Source organism: Solea senegalensis, linkage group LG9 (genome assembly GCF_019176455.1).
Source record: "Solea senegalensis isolate Sse05_10M linkage group LG9, IFAPA_SoseM_1, whole genome shotgun sequence".
Lineage (NCBI taxonomy): Eukaryota > Metazoa > Chordata > Actinopteri > Pleuronectiformes > Soleidae > Solea > Solea senegalensis.
Window position 1 is genome coordinate 6,867,797 of NC_058029.1, and position 23,828 is coordinate 6,891,624.

At 39.6% G+C, this 23,828-nt stretch overlaps 1 protein-coding gene across 1 annotated transcript in view; it reads left to right on the forward strand.

Moving 5' to 3' along the window:
• The window catches only part of tsnare1 (T-SNARE Domain Containing 1), a 75,248-nt gene that overhangs the window by 13,316 nt on the left and 38,104 nt on the right, over positions 1 to 23,828 (forward strand). The window contains exons 3-8 of the mRNA XM_044035111.1: positions 4,936 to 5,013; positions 5,362 to 5,431; positions 12,279 to 12,369; positions 12,476 to 12,550; positions 12,989 to 13,045; positions 18,564 to 18,719. Of these exons, the coding sequence (XP_043891046.1) occupies positions 4,936 to 5,013; positions 5,362 to 5,431; positions 12,279 to 12,369; positions 12,476 to 12,550; positions 12,989 to 13,045; positions 18,564 to 18,719 (527 nt within the window). The remainder of the gene's footprint in view (positions 1 to 4,935; positions 5,014 to 5,361; positions 5,432 to 12,278; positions 12,370 to 12,475; positions 12,551 to 12,988; positions 13,046 to 18,563; positions 18,720 to 23,828) is intronic.

A 23,828-nucleotide genomic window follows, 5' to 3' on the forward strand; every position in this document is an offset into this window, starting at 1 on the left:
CTTTATTTCTTACTTTTTAAATGTAAAATGTAATTTCAGATGCACCAAATATCAGTATGGTAATGTGATTATCGGGACACTTTAATTGGTAAAATGGTCGAATAAGATGGTGATAACATTACAATTAAAAAAATAAACTAGTACAATAAAAACAGTTAAATATCTATATTTCACAAAGGTGTAAATCTTCACTTGCCTTATGATTCAATTACAACTTCAGTACATTTCAGCTCTATATCAGAGGTAATTTGTGTCCACACTAACACACCTGAAAACATATCACATGACCTGTCTCAGGTTGCAATGTACTCAGTTACCAGCGAGGGTTTGTATGCTGAGTCATTTTCTATTTCAAATGTTGTGTGGATCGCAGGAGCAGAATTTATGTGTTTTCAAACAAAAATATAATGTTGAAACAGCAAGAATTTTAAACGTATCAAGCTTTAGGGGCTCTAAAATAATAGGGCAGTGTGGACCAATGTGACTTCAAATAGAGTCCTCTGTCTTTTTGAGCAATTCCAAATTTCCTCTGGTGATGTTCATAGGGCAAATGAAATGAAAGAGTGATCTGAGAACGATCATGCACCCTGCTCCCACGATTTAGTTTTGTCAAGAGTGACGATGAAGGTGCCAGTGCAGCTTTGAAGTAACAGAGAAAGTAAAACTGACAAGTGCATGTGAAAGTGTTTGACAAGTTAATGTGAGAGAACATTTTCTACTGTAGAGAAATTAAATGGCTGCTGCTGAAGGGATCCAAACTATTTTGCCAAACACACATTTTGACATAACCCTTTGTGGGCCCTTTCCACAATTATGTGTTGTGGTTCCAATGTCAAAATGACAAAAAGATGATGTGTTATGAATGAGCACTGTGTGTGTGTGTGTGTGTGTGTGTGTGTGTGTGTGTGTGTGTGTGTGTGTGTGTGTGTGTGTGCGTGTGTGATACAAGCACAAAATCCATAGTTTGGAGCAAGGACAATAACACTTGTTCCTCATCACAAGGTCTCAAATAAAACCCAAGAGAAGATTCTCCATGACACTTCAATAATCCTAAATATATCCAATGTTTGGTCTACAAACTGGGGTCTGCTGCTTGGTGGGTTGACTGCACCACCACTAACCTCGCCTCTTTTTGGTGGCATTTTCCCCTTAAAATCTTGAAAACTTATTTTTTTTGAACACAAACTTTACAAAAAAATTCAATCACACACAATGGGACTGAGTTTTCCATTGATTTTTGAGCACAAAAAAACACCAAATTATTAGATTATTTCTCTGGAAAATAACTTCTCTTTTTGTCCGTGTGATTGCACATGTAAACAAAAGGGCACTGTGGTGTTCAGTAATTTGTCAAGCACTGAACATGTGTCGTATTTAAATTCACAGTAAAACTGTCTTATATCCTCATGCAGTCCGTCCCTGCTGTGGCGACATTTATTTACCATGCAAACAGCATGCTGCTACCAGTAGGTCGCTAGTTGCTTTTTTTCAAAATTAAAAAAAGTCTGTCGCTAAAGTCGCTAAATATTCACAAGAAAATGGCACAAACCGTACACTTAGATAAATGTTTCTGCTTTTATATATAATGTTTACATCTTCTTCTATGTTTTTTGGTGTAAAGTTACAGTGCAACTACAGTCCTAGTATTATGTACTACCTCATTTTGAGTCATTTCAGGACCAAGGTATTTCCTGAAACTATGCCGTCTACGGGAATTTTTTTTTTTAAATGGCGAAGAAAAAGATGATTTACGTGCCGTTTACATCGAACAACTAAATGTTTTTAGTCTTACTTGAATACACCGACATGTCTAAATCAGCCACCAGAGCCTAGGACAGCAGAAAACACCCAGCTACACTCGCTGCAATAATTTAGATACATACAAAACTGCTAGAGAAATAAATAATAACATTATTGTTGTGATACGCTGATGTATTTCATTCCCATCTCTCTGTGTGCAGTCAAAATGCTTGGTTCTAGCACATGCAAGAACATAAACTTTGGTTTTACACCTGTTCTGCGAGCCCATGCAGGGACAGACTGCTCCAAACTCCACTGTAGCATGAACACTAGGTATCTATCCATCATAGTAAGAGAAAGGTGTGTTGGAAATGTGTGTATGTGTGTGTGTGTGTGTGCTGAGATAACATTAAAAATGCACTCAAGTTCTCCCAGATGAAAAATTACCCATTTCCAAATGTGCCACAATCTTGTAATGCTGCTCGATTGACTGCATGCAATCATGTTATTACCTGGACGGTTTGTCGGTATAATTCACCAATTTGGTTAATGACTTGTGATATACAGTTGGGGGGTGGGGGGTCTCACACTTCTTCTCCCTGTCCTCACAATGAATGTGTGTTCACTGTCCACCTCTAATTTGTCTCTCTTTAGCTTAGTTCAATATTTGATGCTCCAGTCTTCAAATTGTGTTACATTCAAGCCTATACTGCATCTGTGCCCCCTGTACCCTAAAAAAAAAATAGATAGCAGTAATTTATGGGTGTAATATTTGGCAAAATAGTGGGCGAGATTGCTTGTGTGTGCAGCTTACACAGGTTGTGATGTTGATTTCAGCCCGCTGTAATGGCTTCAGGCCATTAACCCTCCCTGTCATTTGCAATGAAATGTGCTTTTGAACAAGGAAAATGGTCCTGCCCACATAACTTATACAGCAGACTCCCCACTTCTGCTGCCAGCCTGTGGCTAAGTGCCATTTCCCTCGTCCGGTCTATCATCATCACTGCAGTCAGGTCCTACATCAGAAGCTCCCACAGCCTTTGATGTCCATTTAATTTTCACTTCTATTCATTACAATAACAATACACGTCGCTCAATTTAATTAATGTAAATGTCAGTCTTCCTTCCGTCTATAATTAAATTGACTGTGACGTGCAAGTCCTTAAACTCTTTACATTCATTCTTTAAATCTTGCTTTGGCAGCTTGAGATGATTTATTAAACATTTAATGATGGCTTGTGTTAAGAAAGACCAGATTTAAGCATAAGCAAGAACTGCACTTGACAGTTTTATTTCTAATGTGAACAAAACCCTTGCATACAGAGTCCCTCTGGTTTCTGAAGCGTGTTTTTTTTTTTTTATACTTCATCACTTGACACACATTTGAAAGTGTTGTGCTACAGAATATAAATCAATGGGTTGTTGCACAAAAGAAGAATTCAGAAATCCATGCATTAACCGATACTAGTAATGTTCAATGCTTAATGACTCACTAAAATATTTAAAGAGCTCATTGGAGCTAAATCCTTGTTTGTAATATCAATCAATCTGAGGTTGGTACCTTTGACTACATTGTAGTTTTATATAATGAATGAAAAATAGAGGTATTCTAAATATACAACTTTGAAAAACACTATTTTTTTCTCATCTGTTTTGGCAAATTCATTTCTAGGAGCGACGTCTTATTTTCATTTCAAAGGTTACACACTCTGCAAGTGGGAAGACCACTTGTATCAGAGCTTCATCATCTAAAACATAGAACATAGAAACACAGATGGCATGAATGAGACTTTATATTATTCCCCTCATCACTGACTCATCTTTGCAACCTCAGCCATTTCTAATCTACAATAATAATAATACATAGAATTAGTTACATCTGTAATATTAATGCAGGCTAATAAAACTGAGGTTAAAATACATCTTGGACATCATGAATAACTGTAAATCCCATTTATTTCTGATTAGAGTGACAGCTAACTGAAGAACAAATCCTTGTTGTGTCTGCACAGAATAAATCTCCATGGTAACCACTGCTTTCATGCAACCGACTCAAGGCTAAATTCAACCAGGATAAATTACATATTCCGGCTTAATCCCTCATTTTGTTGTCATGCATCAGGCCTCAGGTCTTGGTTATCCATGTTTAGTCACCTGTTAGTATGTCCAGATTAACATGTGACCACTATGTAAAGCTAAAAATGATATGTTTGATGATTTAACTTCACGACGATGCAATATGAAAGTTCAATGCACTCAAACACAGCTTGAGAGACATAACTTTGAGGCGTGTTTTACTTCAGATTTGTTAAATATGTTAAAGTGTTTGTCGTTTCTCTGGAGTTTTTAAACTACAAGTTTCTTGGTTTCTTCAACTTTCACAAAAGGACCAAATCTGTATTATTTCTTATTTATCCCAACAGACGTCAATATCTTCTGATTTGAAAATTGTTTATTGTGTGTTTTGATATTCCGTTTTGCACAACCACTTCTCCTGTTTTCTTCACTTTATTTCTTTTCTCCTCTTTGTACACGTGCGTGTATAGATCTCCTTTGGCGTCGGCAGTTATTACTCATTTGTATTCTAACAAAGAGCACCTTTCTACCAATAAAAGTTTCTTTGCACAGTTTTTTTATGGTCAGGTTGCAATCCCATTTCACTGCCGCTGTGCTTGTCGACTGTAAGAGTATCTGTTTATTATTCTCTTGGAGAAAATTAGGCGTCTAGTTTGTTAGATTCTTTTGCAATTGTGGATCAAACAGACCTTAATACTGTACATCAGCGGCAGCTATCTTAGTTTTTAGTGGAAGTGTTATGTCTCACTCTTTGTGTAAAAGCTGCCCTAGTTTAGATGTGGTAAATGGCTGTGATTTTGCTTGACATATGGATAATGGAATCTGTGTGGATGGGTGGGGCGGGGCCAAAGCCATCTGTGAGAGTGGGTACAAATGTGATAGGTCTGGTTTCCAACCTTACAACATAAACCTTCGAGATGTAAAGTGTGACGGGCAAACAAGAAAAAAAGACAAACAAGCAGGCGGATGCACGCTTCTGAAAACGCTCACATTTGCAGTTTTTACATGGCTTTTGTTTCATCGCTGTAGTCCCTACATGCTGCCACTGTGTAGTCAGCTCTCTTGTGTCACGCTCCGTTGGAGTGCGACGTCTTTGCTGACACACTGTTTTCTCCACAGCCACACAGGTCAGCCCCGCTGAACTGCAAGATGTGTTTCAGGAGACCTCCTCCAATATCTTCCAGATAAATGCCAACGGTAAAACACCATTCATAAGTATCACTGCTGTCTGTGTTTTGTACATGCATTTGTGCTTCTAGAATTTAACTTGAGACATTTGACTTGTTATATTTGAGCCTTGGCCTTTTGAGAATTAAGTTTTAAGATCATGATCTGGGTTTGGTGTCAAACGTACACCAGTACATCATAATGAAGTGATAGCAATCCTATACTGCACATGGAATTAAATGATCTAAAATATACCTTGAAGCCAAAGAAGTGCGTCAAGCCATTGTAAAATGAGAGGAGGGTTGTGACGCAAGGTTAATGAGTGTGTTTGTGAGCTCAGCACAGACTGTTTAATGTTGTGGTTCAATTGGTCCTCAGTTGTCACATTAGAGAAGAACCTTCAAGCCCTGGGAACATCTAGAGACACAGCAGAGCTACGAGAGAGTCTGTGAGTAACACGCACACAACGCACCGTCTACATAATTGTTTTCCAGCTCAGTGCAAAGGGTTACACTTTGCTCCACTTTCCAGAAAAGTGCTTATTTTCTTGTTTCTTGGGCCCTCTTTCGTATTGATTATTCCTTTTTAGTTGAGCTTTCACCAATTACCAGATTCAACGCTGATGACAAAGTGGCCAATCTAAGATGATTGCATCTGTTTAAAATGCATTACGTCCCACTGTGTTGGCTGGCATGTCACCAATTGTATTGAACCATTATTTTTTTTTTTTTTCATGATTGCCTTGGAAACTTACTGACAATGCCTGGCAGCTTTTATTTTTAACTTCTATTTTCTTTTAAAAATATAATGCTAGATTACAAAACACAACACATCCTGTGTTTTCGACTGATGTAAATTACAGCGATGTGATGCTCTGTGTTATTCAGCAGCTTACATTGTTTTGAAAGATTGTTCCAGAAAACAGACATGAGGCTTCTTGGCTCTTTACAAACTTAATGGGGATTTCAAAAGCTCATTAAACCAGTGATTTTGACATCATCATTTTTATACATTTTAATCACATTCCACATCTAAAAGTGTAAATGTTTTTTTTACTTCACTTAAATCAACAAAACATGGCATACAACAATAACCAGTATTCTCATACATTAACAAAAACACTAATAACAGGAAGCATCACATACATTATTTGTGTGATGCTTTAAATTAATATTTTTATGGTTTTGATGATTTTTCCTCATCAATTAACATTTTATTGAAGAAAAAAAAAAACTGTTCACTCTGACACGACTTAAACATAATAACTGAAACTGAAATGGACTACTTCCAAGTCCTTTTTCATTTCCTCTGGCGATATCTTTTCACTTAGGGTTAAAAAGTCCAGAATTCCAGGCTTAATAACGTGGTTTTGGCTGTCTGCGCTCTCTCCTGAATTTCCCAGGACAACCCTTCTTCTGTGATTCATGTTTTCAAACAATATCATTGTGAAGCTTCTCTATTTGGTTATAAAACTACTATGAAAACAGGAACCACGTCAAGTCTTTCAACTGAATTTGCCGTCAGCTTTGTTTTGCATTAGTATTTCATTCTATCAAAAATATCCAGCTAATTTTTCTCTATATTGTTCATAAGTGCGTAACATTTGCCATCATCTTGCTTTTGCTGCAGATGCAGTTAGATTTTACTGCATCTTTTTCACCAAGGCATGTTTGCGATTAGGAAGAGAAATCAGGGCAAACAATGCAGACCATTTGGGGCCCCTGAGCTGAAATGGGGGGGGCGACCCTCCAGAGAACAACTGATTACATATCTACAGCAACAACGATTGTGCTCGAACCTTTTGAATTGTGCAATTGACTCTGTGCAGGAGACTGCAACAACACCGTGTATTGTGTGAGGGTCGATTGGGTTCCCCCAGCAGACTGACAGACACATCTTTCTCAGCATGAAGCGATACTCTTGACTTTTGAAAGTAACAGCGAGTCAGTAGTCGACAAGTGCAGGCCTCTGTCTGAAGGCAAAGAAATTCAATGGTTAATAGCGTTTAACCCTTTCCTGTAAATGCGGACTAAAGTCTTTGTGCTTTAATTGACAGCACGCTCCAAGTGACATCGCCATTGTTAGGGCTTTTTAAAAAGAGCAGGTGTGCTCCTCAGGTGTGACAGTCAGTATGCGGACGCATTATGTTGCAGAAAATCATCACTTTGGATAAAATTGACAGGAAGAAATAAAAACAATCTGCTGTTTGCCAACAGAAATTATTTTTTTAAAGAAGTCACTAAATCAGTTATTGGCAACGTGTTCATAGAGTTAAACTGCATGGTTCCATAAATCACAGATGTACATCATATAAAAGACAGTTGCAGTGAACTATATGTCTATACAGTACCTGCATGGTCAAGAACCATCTCCATGCGGATACGTATCCACTGAGAAAACAACACCTCGCTCATGTTTTCGTACATTACATTCAGTCATAGCGCTGGCAAATACTTCGAAAAAACAATCCATAAAGAAGAAAGAAACCAACGGAAACCATGTCCATCATCAACTCAGCCAAGAGCGGGCAGGAAACAGGTGCAAAAAATGTCACAGCCATCTTTTTAGGCTCAGATCACGCACCTCATCCTCCTCTTCTCTTACACAAGCTGCGCTGCCTCTCAAACCTACATTAATGCACCTGCTCTCCTGCAAATACTGTATGTACTGTTTATGTACAGCATATCTGTACAAGGCAGTAGTGGGTGTATGTTTTGCTGAAGATGCACATTTAAATGTCAGATGAGAAGCAGTTCATCTGTTGCTCTCTCTCTCTCTCTCTCTCTCTCTATATATATATATACATATATATATATATATATGGTTTGTATTTATGGCACTTTTTTAGTCTTGATGACCACTCACAGCTGCTCTACACTACAGTTTTGCCATTCACACCCACTCACTCACACTTTCACAGCAGCACATTTCCTATCACTAATCTTTCATACCCATTCACGCGCTGCCAGCACAGCCGTCATGTGGGGTTAAGTGTATGTAGACAAGCGGCGCCGGGAATCAAACACCACAACCTTTGTGTTGAAAGACAGCTTGCTCTGCCACTGGTCTACCGTCACTTGCATAGGTATGTGTGTATTTTTAGGACATTATACAGGACACATTATTTAGGACACATTATATCAGTGAGGTTGTACAAAATATTAGAAAGAGTAAAAAGTGTGAATAAGCACAATAATATGCTTCTATACATTTAGAATCTGTATTTTGTTTGTTGAAGGACGTCTCGGCTCGTCCTTGACCATTGAATGTACATGTACATGTAATGGACATTTTATACCCATAGGCACGGTTGCCGTGTGCTTGTGGTTGTGTGACTGTATTGCACTATTATTTGTGACCTCATGACAGAGAACTATGTTCAGTATAACCTTTGTCCCTGTGCCAAGAAGGTTCCACGTACAATAATCATTATAAATGGCCTCAAAAGAGCCACTCACTCCTGGACAATGACCTTTAATCTCCTCTCCGGTTTGGGTTGTTGACAGACCCCTTATTGATTTCAGTGTGCTAAATCTGGACCATAATCAGATTCACTGGTGTAAATGTTCAAACATCAGTTGTTAATTGAAAAACCGTGTGTGGCAGATGGGACACAGGCAGCTCTGGAGCTTCAGAATGCTCACGAAGAGCTAAATGAGACATTAGAGAGCAGTGATCTGATGCAGAGCAAACGAAAGGATTAGTACAGCGTTTCTCAGTCCTGGTCCTCGTAACCCACTGCCCTGCATGTTTTAGCATGAGCTGACTATTTGAATCAGCTGTATTGGGGCAGGGAAACACCTTAGACATGCAGGGCAGTGAGGTCCAGAAGACCAGGATTAAGAATTTCTGGATTAGTGACCTAAGAAACACAAAAGACAAATGACTAACTGTGAGCAGAGAAAGAGGGCCACAGTATTTGTACTGCACAGATACATTAAGAGTGGAGTCAAGAACTGAAGCTGGATTATGAGCCTCAAACATCCTGAGGGAGCTGGTCGTCAGTATCATATTCAGAAAATCAAGTTTTGGCAATAACCCTAACACTAACTTTTTTGCTGAGTCTTGCAATGAAGAACTCCCATCCAACACATTCAAATACACAAATATGAAACATTTTGATTCCCACTAATAGCTTCTAATAGTGGTAACTTACTATAGAGCTAATTTGTCTACTGTCCTCTGATCCACTGGTCAAAAAAACAAGCATTCGCCTTTTGTCTGCAGTAAAACACAACACAATTAGCATTTACTGCCAACTTAAATGACTGTATTATTGCAGTCGACACAGGTTTTTATTGACAGTGGCTCTGATCAGCAGTGATGGAAACATGGCACCTCGCTGAATACACTAATGTTGTTATTACACCGTGACAAGTAACCACCATAACGGCATCACTGCTCTCTGTGGTGCTTTCTTGTGTTGTGTTGCGTTTGTGTTCTGCACTGCATTGCTTCTTCTAGCGCGTTTCAGTGCTGGTATAAATCACTACATTTGGAATAAAGGTCAGAGGAGATAAGGTACTAAAGGTGCTTTGAGTCTTTGTGGCCTCCACCCTCTGGAAGTGTCTTTGCTCAGCACTAAAATACACGCAGTCAACTGACAGTTTCTGACAAAATCACGTACTTCTTTCACTTCAGCTCATATTGTGGCCTCAACCCCTATAATTGTCTTGCTCCTATATTTTTATTTATTACTTTATTTTACTGTTGTTATCTTGGATGGGAAACCAGGATTGGTATATTGTTATTTTATTACCTTCTTATTTGAATTCATCTAATGTCATACTGCTTAAAATCATATAGCGCCTTATAACTTTGGTTTCCAACGGTGCGCTCTATAAATAAGTAAATAAATAACATAAAGGCAAACATACAAACCATTCAATAATAATTTGACTCCCCGCTCATGCTTAGAGATAGTAGTAGCTACAACCATAGCTCGCCTTAACTGCACAAGTTGTAAAGTTTGGACCCTATGAATAAAGTCAGAGCATCATGACCGCCCGCCCGCCCACCAAGCAGCACCTCTCCCCCACCCTGGCCCCCCCACACTCGATGCTCACCATCCCTCACACGTCCCCCTGCGGCCTGCTGTGCTCTCAGACTCTTCTGGCTCAGTTCACCGGGGCATGAGAAAAACACACAACAGAGTTGACTGATTGAAATTCACAGTGTGAGCGGTTCCAATCTTTTGCATGCTGTTTTCGGGCCACTTGGCTTTCCAGCTTGTTGCGGGAGAAGAGTGTGACGAGCAGATGTATCACTGTGCCGCCATGCCGCAGAGGGTCCTCTCAGGGTTTCTCAGTGGTGGGCGAGCCCTAATTGTTTGCTAACAGCGCGTCGGTGGTGGGCTGGGTTTCCACTGTTTCACAGACCATCTATCAGAGCTCATCTGAACTGAAACAGCTCAGCTCGCAATTTTAGCTGGTGGACTGCAAGTTTTACAGGATTCCCTTTGCCTCCTTTTAGTTCTACTTTTAAAAAGAGTGCAATCATGCATGTGCTTATAGAAAGATGACATTGACTAAGCCCCAGCCAAGATCATATGTACATTTGAGATCATTTTTCTTACTTACCATGTTTACACACTATACACCTTTTAAGCTCTTGTGGTGCTTTTGGCAGGATGTGAAGATGACAATCTAATCCAATCCAACTTTATTTATAAAGCACTTTAAAAACAACATCAGAGATACATAAAATAAATAAAAATATCGAAAAAATACTACCAAAAAAGAAAATAAATGTTTTTTACTCATAAACAAAGTTCTGTCCTGTGACTGGAGGAGGGAAGGATGCGGAAGTTATTAAAATAAAATCAAATGTCAAAGTTGCATAAGTGGCTTCAAGCTAAGGGATACTTGTCACATCTCTCAGCAAAATCCTGAAGTGTTAAATAGCTCTGACAACTATCGCCATGGTTTCTCTGCTTCAAGGATTTCACAGTGAATCTACGAAACCCTTGCCCACTATCCCACAACACTTGGTTCAGTCAGAAGAAGGGACTCTGTTCTTGTTTGCTCATATAGACTGTTTATCTGTGAATAAATGTTTATAAGGTGAGGTATAGGGAGGAGGGAGGGTGAAACATAAGTCAGAATCTGCAGTTGAGTTGCATCATGGGAATACAATAGGAATGTAATGGAGCTTAATCCAAACTGATTAGTAATAAAAAACTAAATATCTCAATTCCAGCTGCTGAGATTTTCATTGTGGTCTGCCAAGTTCCACCATTGATAAAAGTGGGAATAAAATCTGAGCATAGACCAATGGGAAGGACAAAACAATTCTTTGGACTTTAGTGCATGTCTGAAAAGCAGCTTGCAGACAGCAGTTTTGCAGTGAGTGAGTGAGTGAGTGAGTGAGTGAGTGAATAGCTAAGAAATGAAAGTGACCTGATCTTTCCCTCCCAGATGCCCCACGGTCCACCTCCTCCCACAGCCACCAGTTACACACAGATCGATATGTGTGCCGGGTGTGTGTAGCAGCAGATTGCGCTGCTGACTCTGGCTCTGTGGGGCAGCCCGTTATAGTGTCAAGTCAGATGAGAGAGGCAGACTGTTAGACCGGGATGACCCCGGCTGCATGTATGTTTGAAAATTGATGCTGCTGCAGAGATGTAAACACTGCTGCAACTTCAACCTTTGGGCCTCCCTGTATAAACAAAGATGACGAATAGAGACCATCTCTACCAGAGCTATTAATACTCAGTCACTCTGCTGGTCAGATGTGATCTCACACAGTGCTGCAGGGTTTCTTTTTTTACTCTTAATATGATGTATTCGTTATATTTTCCTTCATTTCCTGCATTTATTTTATTTATACTGCTCCAGTAAGAAGGTTTCTTTCTATCAATATGTGTCCTTCATTTACTCCATCTCGAGCATGAATGGATTTGAATTCACTCTGGGAGAAATGGCTGTGGTCAGTGTGTCATTTAGACCAATCAAGAGAGCAACGGGGAGAATACGCAATTGAGGATGAAGACACGCAGAGGTGACTACTAATAATGTTGTGAGATGGTGGCACAGAATTTTACAGAAAAAAGCATAGATTCTTCCTGATTATCAGGACACACTCTCAGTCACTTTCAGTGAAAGAAAGCACATTTTAAACATCTTGACCTTTTTGTCTCCTACAGGCTTTTGTTATTGTATTGATTCAAAATATCACCTCTCTGTAACATTTCTATACAAGTCTAATTCCACTTGAATTCTCATTAATGGTCTCTCTCTCTCTCTTGCTGTGTGTGTGTGTGTGTATTTTTGTCTGTCTTCCAATCTTCTCTCCAGCCACTCCACACAGCAGCAAACCAACAAAGTCATCACCAACACAAGCCAGCTCATCAAACAGCTCTCAGATATCATCAGTGGCTCTTCACGGGTATTTTATGCTCTTATTCCTCCCTTGTTCATTGTCATTTTGAAGAATCAGCTGCGGATTGAACAGCATTTGAGCTAATTAAAGCTAATCTTGTTTTGTTGCACAGCAAGACCGTCTGCGCCTGACTCGACTAAAGACTGAACTGTCAGAGTCTGTGCAGTGCTATGGGGATTTGCAGAAGGTGATTTATTCATTTGCTATGGTTACTGGAGTCTTACTGATAAATGGCAGATGGTGCGGAGACAAAACAGACAACACAAAGCAACACACTCTCTGACAAATCAAGTTCCCACATAACTTAAGCGCTTTCTCAATTATGATTTGTGAGGAACATATTTTCTATTTTCAAGTTGTAACATATCTACAGTGTTTTAATCACTTTTTGCTGTTTTTGGCTGAAAGTAGTGTGATGACAACTATGTCCCGGTTTTAAATGTAATTGCAAGTAAAACACAGTCCTTTAGAAACATGCACTCATTTGAGAATGCAATTAAGTTGCCTAAGAACATCATTTTTGTATGGCAGGTTTTCACATTAACATTAAACAAAACATCTGACCTCTCCTGGAAGGAAAAATCTGTATTTTTTAACCATGCCTCTTCATTTGCTCCTCTTTCAGAAAATTGCAGAACGCTCAAAGGCTTTGCTTCCTCCAGCCCAGACAGATAAGAAAAAGGTGAGCTAATATGGCGGTAGTGAAAATCCTCCTGTTGTTTTATTGTTATGCATATTAGAGCAGGATGGTGGCATTTCTGTGCTTGATTGCGTTCTCACAGGGCTGCTGAAAAAAATTTTTTTTAGGCTGTCATGTCACAGCTGAAAGGTATTTGTTTTCTTTAAAAAAATATATGGATCCAAGAGTTTTATTAGGTCCTTCAATATTACACATTGGATGTGAATGTGATGATTCAATCAATATAAAACTTTCATGCATGGTCGCTTGCTGTGCCAATCTCAGCTGACATAGGGCGATAGGTTCGCCGGTCCATCACAGGGCCACATAGAGACAAACAACCTTTCACTCTTACATTCACACCTATGGTCAATTTAGAGTGATCTAATCCCCATATTGCATGTTTTTGGACTGTGGGGGGAACCCAGAGAAAACCGGGAGAACATGCAAACTCCATGCAAAACAGCCCTTGTTCCAACCGTGGCTCGAACCCAGGTCTTCTTGCTGCAAAGGCAAGAGTGCTAACCACTATGTGGCAGAACAAGGACTAGGTAGTCTGGGGATCCCCCAGTCAGAGTTCAATGATGTGGACAGGGAAAAGGTAGTCTGGGGCTCTCTGCAAGAGTTGCTACCCCCATGACCCAATCTCGGACAAGTGGTTGACGATGGACGGATGGATGATTATTCACCTGCTTTGACTATCACTTATGGAAAATGCACACAATTTGCATCTGTTTGGATGTGAAGATTATTTGGACGTTGTTAAGTTTTACCTGGTGCAGGCAGAATAATGAAGTTTAAACCGCACACACACAGAATTTCACTGCAAGATCCCAGTTGCACTGCTAACGTCTAACACTCGCAACAAACACAGCTGTGTAATCTGATGTCAGGAGAGAAAGGGCTTCCACTGAGGTATCATTTAATTGGTGTCTATTTTTAGCTCTGATGGGTCAAGCACTGCTTGACTTGCTTTTCTTTAGTTAAATTACATTTAACTCACTTTCTCGCACAGAGCAAATTGTTTTTAGACAGGATGCAATCAATGACCCAACAGCAGAGTGTGTTTGTGTGTGATTGTTTTTCCATGTGCAACACTATACATTTTATTGGTAGCATTAATATATTGATGTTATACTAATATAAGATTTTATTACTTTTGTGTTTGGTAAGCAGCATTTCTAATTCATGACTGTTTGTACTATTTGTGCTGAGTTTGTTTTAAAGTCCTCATTAATAACCATTTATTTACTATCAGGTTAAATCGGACCTGTATTTTATTAAAAACATCACTCTGACCACTGATGACGACGTGACGGAGCCTTGTTTAGATCAGAAAAATCAAAAGCCTGTCTCAAGCGTTTCAGTTGCACAGCTAAAGTGACTGGAAGAAATTGCCCATGTCAGGTCAACACATATAATTATGCAGAGGGCAGAACATACTATTTCAGTGTATACTGTATACTGCATGATCCGTGATCAGCCCAGTTCATACAGCTGAGTGATGTGTGTGGGTGAGAAATCAGCGAGACCTGCAGAAACAGTACAATTTTTATACTCATCGGTCATACAACAATGTTTGTTTTTGCACATTTACACGGCAGTTACTAAACTTTTAAAATTTTAAAAACAAGCAGACACAAATGTGAGGCAAAAGGGCTACATTCAGTCAGAAATTAAAATTAAAATTGCAATGTTCTTCTTTGAGACCATGGGCTCTTATGGCTGTACATGAATAAAGTATCATCGCCCCCATCTTTACAGAAAAAGTTCAGTGTATATGTAAATGAACATTCAACAACACCTATGCAGGAGGAAGATCTGGACTTTTTTGATTGAAAGACCATCTTGAACACCGCCTTGCCGTTGAAGTGGTTGGAAGTCATCTGCAGATTAATCTGGCTGAGCAGTGGCAGCTGCAGAACTATTTAGCTCACAAAGAGCCTCTAAAATCTATCTTCTTTTTTACACAGGGAAGAGTCATATGCGTCAGGCTTTTACATCCCTCTGAAGGCAAATTATCAAGGTCTTTCATTCTATTCTAAGCGATAGAGGTGAAGGACTTTGTGGGTGGCAAGCTGAGGGATATGTGATATAACTTTGTCTACCCTCAGTGCATAGTAGCAAGTCTATTAATCTGTAAGTGCATTAGAAGAATTAATTGGTGAGTCTGCAGTTACATTGGGGACTGTCAGTGTTTTTGCAATAGGTGAAATAGCAGGCTTTTTTTCCCACTCCATGGACAGCAAATGAGAGATATGTTTGGAATGTCATTAAATATGCATTTTGTGGAAAAATGCAAATGTTATTGATTGTTTGTCACCCACGGGTCATCGCAGTAGGCTGGAATTGACAGCAGGAAATTCTCTGCAAAGTGCTCCCATGTCAGAATTATTGTCTTGAGTGTCGTTCTTGACTCTGTGATGTGCTATTATATTCCAGAGCATGTGGGCATGTATGTGGAGGAGTCAGCAGGATGTAGCTGAGTTGAGTTGCTGAGCAGTGGTGAGTCAGAGCGTATCCAGTAGACAGAGCGCTGTGACTAAGCCTGGGTTGGTCCCTGCGCGCTGACCCACACTGGCTCATGTACTGTGAATTAGCTGTGGAGTCAGCCACACAAAGGTGGAACACATTAGAAAAAGCAGACCCACTCTCTGACTGTGTAGCTTTTCCCCCTTTGTTCCTGCTTATGTTCACACAAACCCATACACAGGGTTTCCACACCTTGGTTGATATCAAATTCAAGGACTTTTCAAGAACTTTCCAGGACCATTTCTCTAAAATTCAAGGACTTTTCAAGAACTTTCCAGGGCCATTTCTCTAAAATTCAAGGACTTTCCAGGACCATTTCTCTCAAATTCAAGGACAGAAAGACCGACAACTTGTAAGAGCCCAATGCCCATAACCATCCACTTGTATTGATTTGCAGCATGGCTTCACAACATCTTGGTCAAGATGCAGACAAAAACTGTAGCTGCCTAGACAAGCTGGTGAAAAAGGCCAGTTCCGTGCTAGGGAGGGTGCTGGTCTCTCTCCGAAATGTGGTGGAACAGCTGATGAGGAGGAAGCTGCATGCCATCATGGACAATAACAAACACCCCCTCCACAACATCCTGACTGGTCAGAGAAGCAGCCACAGTGAGAGGCTGATCTTACTGCACTGTGGGACTGAAAGGTTCAGAAATTCCTTTGTCCCCACAACCATCAGGCTTTTTAACACCCAGACAATATGGGCAGGTTGCAATAACCAGACTACCTACCTCCCTCCCTCCCTCTCCCCCTACCGACCTACCTTACCAAACAAACAACCACCCACCCACCCTTCCTTCCTTTGTTGCACATCACCTTCTCCTGCTCTCTCCCTTTTTCTCCCTGTTTCTTTCCTTATACTCTTTGCAGCTTGACTATCCATAACTAATAAAGCCATGAAAAGGTGGTCCTGGGGATTCAAACTGCCATACACCTGTTGAACATTTCAATCTAAGATGGGCAATACATAATCGATGCTGCAGATTATAATCTTTGCTGGTTAGCAAGAGAATAAGACCTGTTTACGTCCTTCATGGCGACACTCAAAGCAGTTTGGTGGCACAGTGATTACTTGTTTTTGGTTATTTTAGTATTTATCGTGCCATATATCACAGTGGTTATATGTGTCTCTGCTTTCAAATGTTCATTATTTTTTATTGAACCTTTACGCCTTGACATTTTAATTTATGCCTTAAGAATTTAAATGCACCTCTGGGGTTTTCGCAATAGCAATGTCATTGTACTACGCAGTGACAATGAAGTGCTTAAATCTCATAGTGTTTGGTGTAGTTGTTTTGATATGTCCTGACTGTCAACACTTGAAACTGTGCAAGATATAAGATACAACTCGAGCTTCATTTCATTGTCCATAAGACATGCCTTACATACTGTACACCCACTCTCAATTTGGCAGGCTATTTAAGCTGCAATACTTTCCCATCTCTCCTCTGCTACCCTGTGCTGGTGTTGCTGCTCATGCATTAAGCCCCACCACCAGCACTGCATTCACCTGCAGGCTCCACAGTAGGGGTCTAAGATGTTTGCTCATCACTCATATGTCAACGTAACATATCTGTGGGGAGTGATTAAGTCAGAGCCTGGACGGCAACCGTAACCATTTATATACTGATGCAACAAACAGTCTAACATTCAAACATGAGTTGTCTGACTGAAGTGGTGTACTGGCATGTGAATGCAACCTCTCTAAATGTATCCCTTTTGCTGCTGTGAATTTATGTCTGGCATTCACGCTACTCTTGAAAATGCTGCTGGTTCTCTTTTAGCAAGTGGACAGAAAGAAAGACGTTTGGAAAAGATGAAGCTAAGGTTGCCTCCTGATTTTATCTTATTGGTCAAAAGTTAAACACCAGTGCAAAGACAAGATATTTCAGTCAGTAAAACCATCAGCTTGGCTTCACTCCAAGAAACCAATTAATTCTAATAACAAGACAAAATACTCGACTGTATGGAGATTAGCTTCGATTCATGTATTTATTGGTTTACTAATTTTACATTTAATATTCAAGTTGATTGCCCTATGTCAGCGACCCCCGTGACCCTCCTGTGGAGGATAAAGCGGTAGTAAATGGATGGCTGGATATTCAAGTTAGTTGGTAGCTCTACTGGATGAGTTATATAGTCATTATTATGTAATTATAAATGCATTCTATAAAATAATGTTGTCATATACTGTTTATATACTATGTATGTTTGTAAGACATTTATGCAGTGTATTCCAAACACGTGTGGTTCAGTACTTCTTAAGGTCTTGTCTACTTAGTGTGTGTGTGTGTGTGTGTGTACTCGTCAGCCTATCCAACAGTGGACCCCAGAGTCATAAAACACATACCAACAGGGGACCTTCATGCCAGCAGGGGACATTTTTCAGGTCCCCTGTTGCTCATGCTTTAAATCATGCTAAAATTATGTCCCAGACCCTCTGATGATTTATTTTTCCTTTTTGCCAAGTGGGGACTTGCATGTGTGTGAGTGTAAAATACCCTGCTCAGAAGTGCCCCTACTGACTGGAGCAGGGACTTACTGATTTAGTGAAGATATCAGGTGACTGAAACATAATCCATTGTTTTGTTTTTTTTTATAATAAAATCTGATCATGAAAGTGTAAATACAATGTTGTTTTACAGTCATTTAAAAGTAGGCTTTTAACCACATGATCTGATCAGTCTTTGTCCAAAAATGTTCATATGGTCTTTTAGGTATCATTGAGCTTAAGGTTCCTTCAGTCAGACAGAAAAAAAGTTTTTAGATTACCTTGACATGTTTGACCACTTCCTGTGGTCTTCCTCAGAAGGGTCATGTCAGGTTACATGTAACGTGTAAGGGGATAACTACAGCCCCTGTTGAGCCCCTGACATCCTGTTGAGGACAACATCCCAGGTGTGTGAGAGGATGTAAGATCCCTCATCCTGGCGGATCAATCTTAATTTTGTGTGTGTGTGTGTGTGTGTATGTTTGTGTGTGTTCCCAACAGAATCCACAGACTCCATCCAGTGAACAGCTGGAAGAGGGTCCAGTGTTTGGTGAAGCAGCGGGCTCAGAGGGAAGAGCTCAGGCTTTCTTATCTGAGATCAGCGAGGAAGATGTGGAGGTGCTTCACCAAAGAGAGGCAGCTGTGCTGCAGATTGAGGTAAAACACTTAGTTTCATTTTTTATGTTCATAACATTTGAACTGAAATGAACTCAAGAGGAAGCTCTTCTCATTATACTCTGGTACAGAGAAATGGGAAGTAAGTAAAAAATATGGAGGTATATATATGTATGTATATATATGTATATATCTATATATATACACACACACACATATGTATGTATGTATATATATATATATATACATATATATGTACATACTGACAAACCATAATGCAGACGTTCAGAGTTTTTTAATAAACAAAGATGTTTATTAACACAAGCTATACGGGTGAAGGCTTGAGGAGCTGAACATTGGCTCGTCCAGACAGAGTGTTGAGAGTCTCTGTGTGGTGGAACGTGCTCAAGTGGCTGATGTAACTAGTAGGGTGGACTCAGAGATGATGAGCAGCAGCGTCCAGCACACAGAAACAACTATTGATCCCCACTTACAAACACAGGGAGAGATTCTGAATCAAAGTGACAGAAAACATGTCACTTAGAACATGGAATGGTTATTGTTGCAGACACTAACTCATGATTTGGCAACATGGGGAGGAAATCCCAGAGCTTAAGTCATGGCAATGATGAAGACATGAAGTACAAGTGCACAGCCGTCATGTAGAGGAGACCCAGCTAATTGGGAAGTCACCACACCTGTGGCACTACCACTTAGAGAGCAGCACACACTCCAGGTGTCACAGTGGATGGAGTGATGGAGTATAAAAATGAAACAAAGACGAGCTTATAAATAAAAACAAAGTAAACTAAGCACAAACTCACAAATATTTACTCCTCATTAGGTAAATGCTTGTGCAATTCACAGTCAGGTTTATTTTGAAGTTTTATTTTTTGAAGCAGTCAAAATTGTTTATACTTCTTATTCAAAGTGATCGGAGATGCCACTGCAGTAATGACACCTTACTTTCAATACTTTGTCAGATTAGTCTGTATACATAGAGTAAACTTATAGCAAAATGGTGCAGCAGTAAAAGATGTAGAGCTGAGCTACTGTGCAGCTGTGTTGAATTGAATTCATCACACGGTTGCCTGTTGTTACACTGACTCCACTATGACTGTTTCCACAGGAGCAGCTGGAGATTAGAAAACCTGCTGAAGGGCATCTTGTCTGTAATTCCTCTTCATGCAAAACTCCAAAAACTGAAATTGTCTGAAGGTGTTTACAAGCTGCCACAGTCGATAACCGGTTGTATTTGATTCATGTTATAATGATTCGGGATGTAGGACACTGAGCCCCGGGGCAGTGAAATATAGCAATAGAATATTATCTTTCCTAGCTACGGTGTGTGCAGGTTGACTAAAAACAATGCACCTTCACTCTTTTTTTGTGTTTTTACTGGAGATCAAGAAAGGTTATCTTGCTACATTTTCAAAACTTCAAGCAACACCGACACTCATTACATCCACAGACTGTAGGGCAATTGTTTTCTGCCACAACAGGAATTTGTGGTCTGCATGCAAAGCACAGCCTGGCTGGCTCTATAGGTATAGGAGCAGGGCCCACTGCAAGCAAAAAGTCAAAAACTTTTGTACATTTAGCGATTGATTTAGCTTATAGTCTCAGAAAGCACTGGCAGTTCAGCCTTCAAATCAACACAGTCTAATTGGATTTAAATGATCTAGATTTGCATTTGATCTTCCTGATCCAGAAACAAACATTTCAACATTCCAATCCATTATCCAAAAGCCAATCAGATTTCTTCTGAACAACATTCAGCATGTGTGTAGTAATGAACCTGAACTGGAATAAATGTTGTGTGCTGTACTTTAAGTTTTAGGTTTTCCGTCAGGACAAATAGACTTAAATAGACTGAGAGATGGAGTATATCAATATCTATTCATCAATATCTTAAGTATGAAAGGTTTATCTTAATCTTAAATCTTCAATATGAAAGGTTCTGCTCCTAAAACGGCCTGCTTTATCTCTTTAGCAAGAGTCAGTTTACACAAACACACTGCAGTTAGGCCCTCCTGATTTTTTGGGCCCCCAGATCTGCGCCCAAGAGGCAGACAACATCATTTTTTGTTGCATTTAGAATTAAACATTATCCCCGCTGAGATATAATATTTCACATATGTCCCAGAAGCCAAATATTTGCTAGTCATGGTTCATGTTCTCCTGACTATGTATTCCCAACCTGCCTCCAAAATCCAAACCTGTTTACGATTATTCACTCAGGACCAGATGAAAAATACATTTTTTCATGTGCATAAATCTGTCCCATAGACTTATGTATACAACAAATACAGACCCCCTGGACATTTACCTTTAAAGACATGATTCTGAGATAGAAAAAAAAATAGAATTTACAACACAGGGAAAAAGGGAGAAAAAGAAAAGCAAATATTGCCTCCTCGGAGAGCAACATATGTCAAGTTAGCAACTTGAAACTCAGATTTTCTCTTTTTCTGCCACCTCCGAAAGCTTATTAGTGTTTTGTCATAGTTTGCTTGAATTATTATGAATGTGCTTACACAGGCTTATTTCTTCCATTACCTGTGCAAAGTGGGATTGGAAGTCATAATGTTTTTCAGACAAGGAAAAGCTCATCATTATTGTATATGTACATTAAACCAGTAAACAATATCTGATTTTTATTTATAGTATAATTGTTGTATTCATCCAAGATTACGAGGTATGTAAATACAAATGAATCAAAATAATAATATTTTAAATTTAAAAAATGAACTAAAAGACAATTGCACCTCCTCTAGTCTTCACATTGAACCTTGAAGATGACAGGGTATGTTGACAGGGCAATTCACAGTGATAGGAGGCTCCTATTAACTGTTCCTTTACAACTACTCTGCATACAGGTCCCTCTGGTGGAAAAATCATTACTCGAGCACTGCCAACAACTGCCTAGAAGCCAAAAATATTTTTAAAGAGAGTTACACAATAAGTACAATAAAACATGTTTCAATATGGGCAGAGCAAAATTGTATAAGTAGTTTAAGTAGTTGAAAGTCGGCAATCGTTTTCAATGTTTTTCTAGTGTCTCTGTCTGCCATAGCTTAAATACGGAAATTTTGAAGAACATAATCACATTACTAATAATTCCATAACTGTTATCAGTGTGATAAATCACTGAAATTGTTCTCCAGAATTTGTTTGAGTTAAAAGGGAATCATTTCTCTTCTAGTGCTTAAACTGTGTCTGTATTGATATACAGCATATACTCTATGTGTATACAGCATGTTTTTGATGTCAGACATGACTTACTGTGAAAAAAAAATCCTTCTGGCAATGAGAAAGGAGTCAAATAACTTTTTCAGCAGGTTTACCTGCATTTAAAAGGCTGCGTATACCCACCAATCTTTTTCAAACCCCTTTAAATACAATATTTACTGTATTAATATTCCCTGAAAGCATCAACAAGGACTTTTTTCGGCAAATCTGCTGAGGAAACTTTAGAAGATACACTTCATCAGCAGTCTCAGAAGCATATGGCTGAATTAAAGCCTGACACCTGGCGCTGCAGTCTGCCTTTAAACTGACAAGCCTGTGTGTGTGAGACGGCCCAACTTTTGACAGCAGTTTGCTATCCAGCGGTTTGAAGACTAATGATAATGTTTTAGGAACACTTTGCAGCATAATGAAGATGTAACTCTGTGCCCAGTTGGAGCCGTCTGAACTTCATCAACCTTTCAAATCACTTAATCCCACCACGGGGAGCTGAGCTGAGGAGGAGAAGAAAAAGGCAGTGCATCAGTCTACCCCTGTAGAGTGACACACGGCGAAAGGGAATGACAGCTTTATTCCAGCGCAGGCGCCGATGTGGGCCAGTCAGATGATTGGTGTTCAGACAGCATTGTCTGGACCTTTTAGTCATAGCTGCATAAATGTCATGCTCTGACAGGCACTGAGGGGCTTGATGTTGTTGCACCAGGGAGAATGATAGTATCTGGCAATGCGCTTTTTCACCTCCCTTCCACTCTCCTTGCCGCGTTTCCTGCCACCCAAACGTCACCTTTCATCCCCTTGTAGGAATAAATCTGCAGTATTCGCTCTGAATCCCAACATGCCTGACTTTTTTCCCTGCTGCTGTCCTCCCAGAGGAGCGGCGAAGCCCTCAGTTTGTTGCCGTTATCAGCCCCTCGCTCTGTGGAAAAGCTTTGATGTGCTTCTGAGGTTAATTCCACCTTCCTCAGAGACTGTGTGTGTGTGTGAACTCGGCCACAGCTTCTTGGCTACAGCTGAGCTGGCAAGTTATAGTGCACTGGCTGGGATTTATCTTACAAAGCCTTTTCCTACTCTTTCCTTCAGCACCGTCATGATTTCCTAAAGTCCTCTCTCTATAGGACCAATCCAGCGGCATCTTGTCCCCCTTCCTGTAAATTATGTTCAGAAATGACTAAACTGCAACAGGAAATAATGGTTTGTAGGATTTGTTCAGATGCAGCTTTTTTTATGTGAATAAACTATTATGTTAATTATTCATGGCAGATTAGCTACTATGGTTTTAACAAACACAAAACGAAAGAGTCTTTAATAAAAAAATCCTGGCGAACAGAAAGTCAGAGCAAGTGAAATGTCTGTCCAAAGTTAAGCAAAGATCTGAAATGGAGAAACACAGGGAGCAATGAGACAATTTTGTCTACAAATTGTACATGTTATGGTCCGATGGGGGCTTTAAACTGTCAGTGCCTGTTACACTGTATATGCTTTGGCACAGGGGATCATCTAATCAAAAATAAATTCATTAACAAAAGACCAGGGGGCAACTTTCAAGGATAATCTAAATATTACTCATCCAGTATATATATCTATCTATCTATCTATATATATATATATATATATATATATATATATATATATGTGTGTATATATATATATATAGACATATGTATATATAGATATATGTATAGAGAGCGAGAGGAACTCAAAGTGTGTTTGCATATTAGTGTATTCTCAAGACAATGTATCCATAGAGTTTAGCTTTCAGTAAAGACAGGTGTAGTGGGAAACACTTAATATAAATGATGCCAGCTGACAGATAGGAGGACATTTTAAAAACTGTGAGCAGGAGAGAAAGTGATTTATTTAGCCAAATCATTTGTTATTAACCCTGGCAATCAAAGGCATATT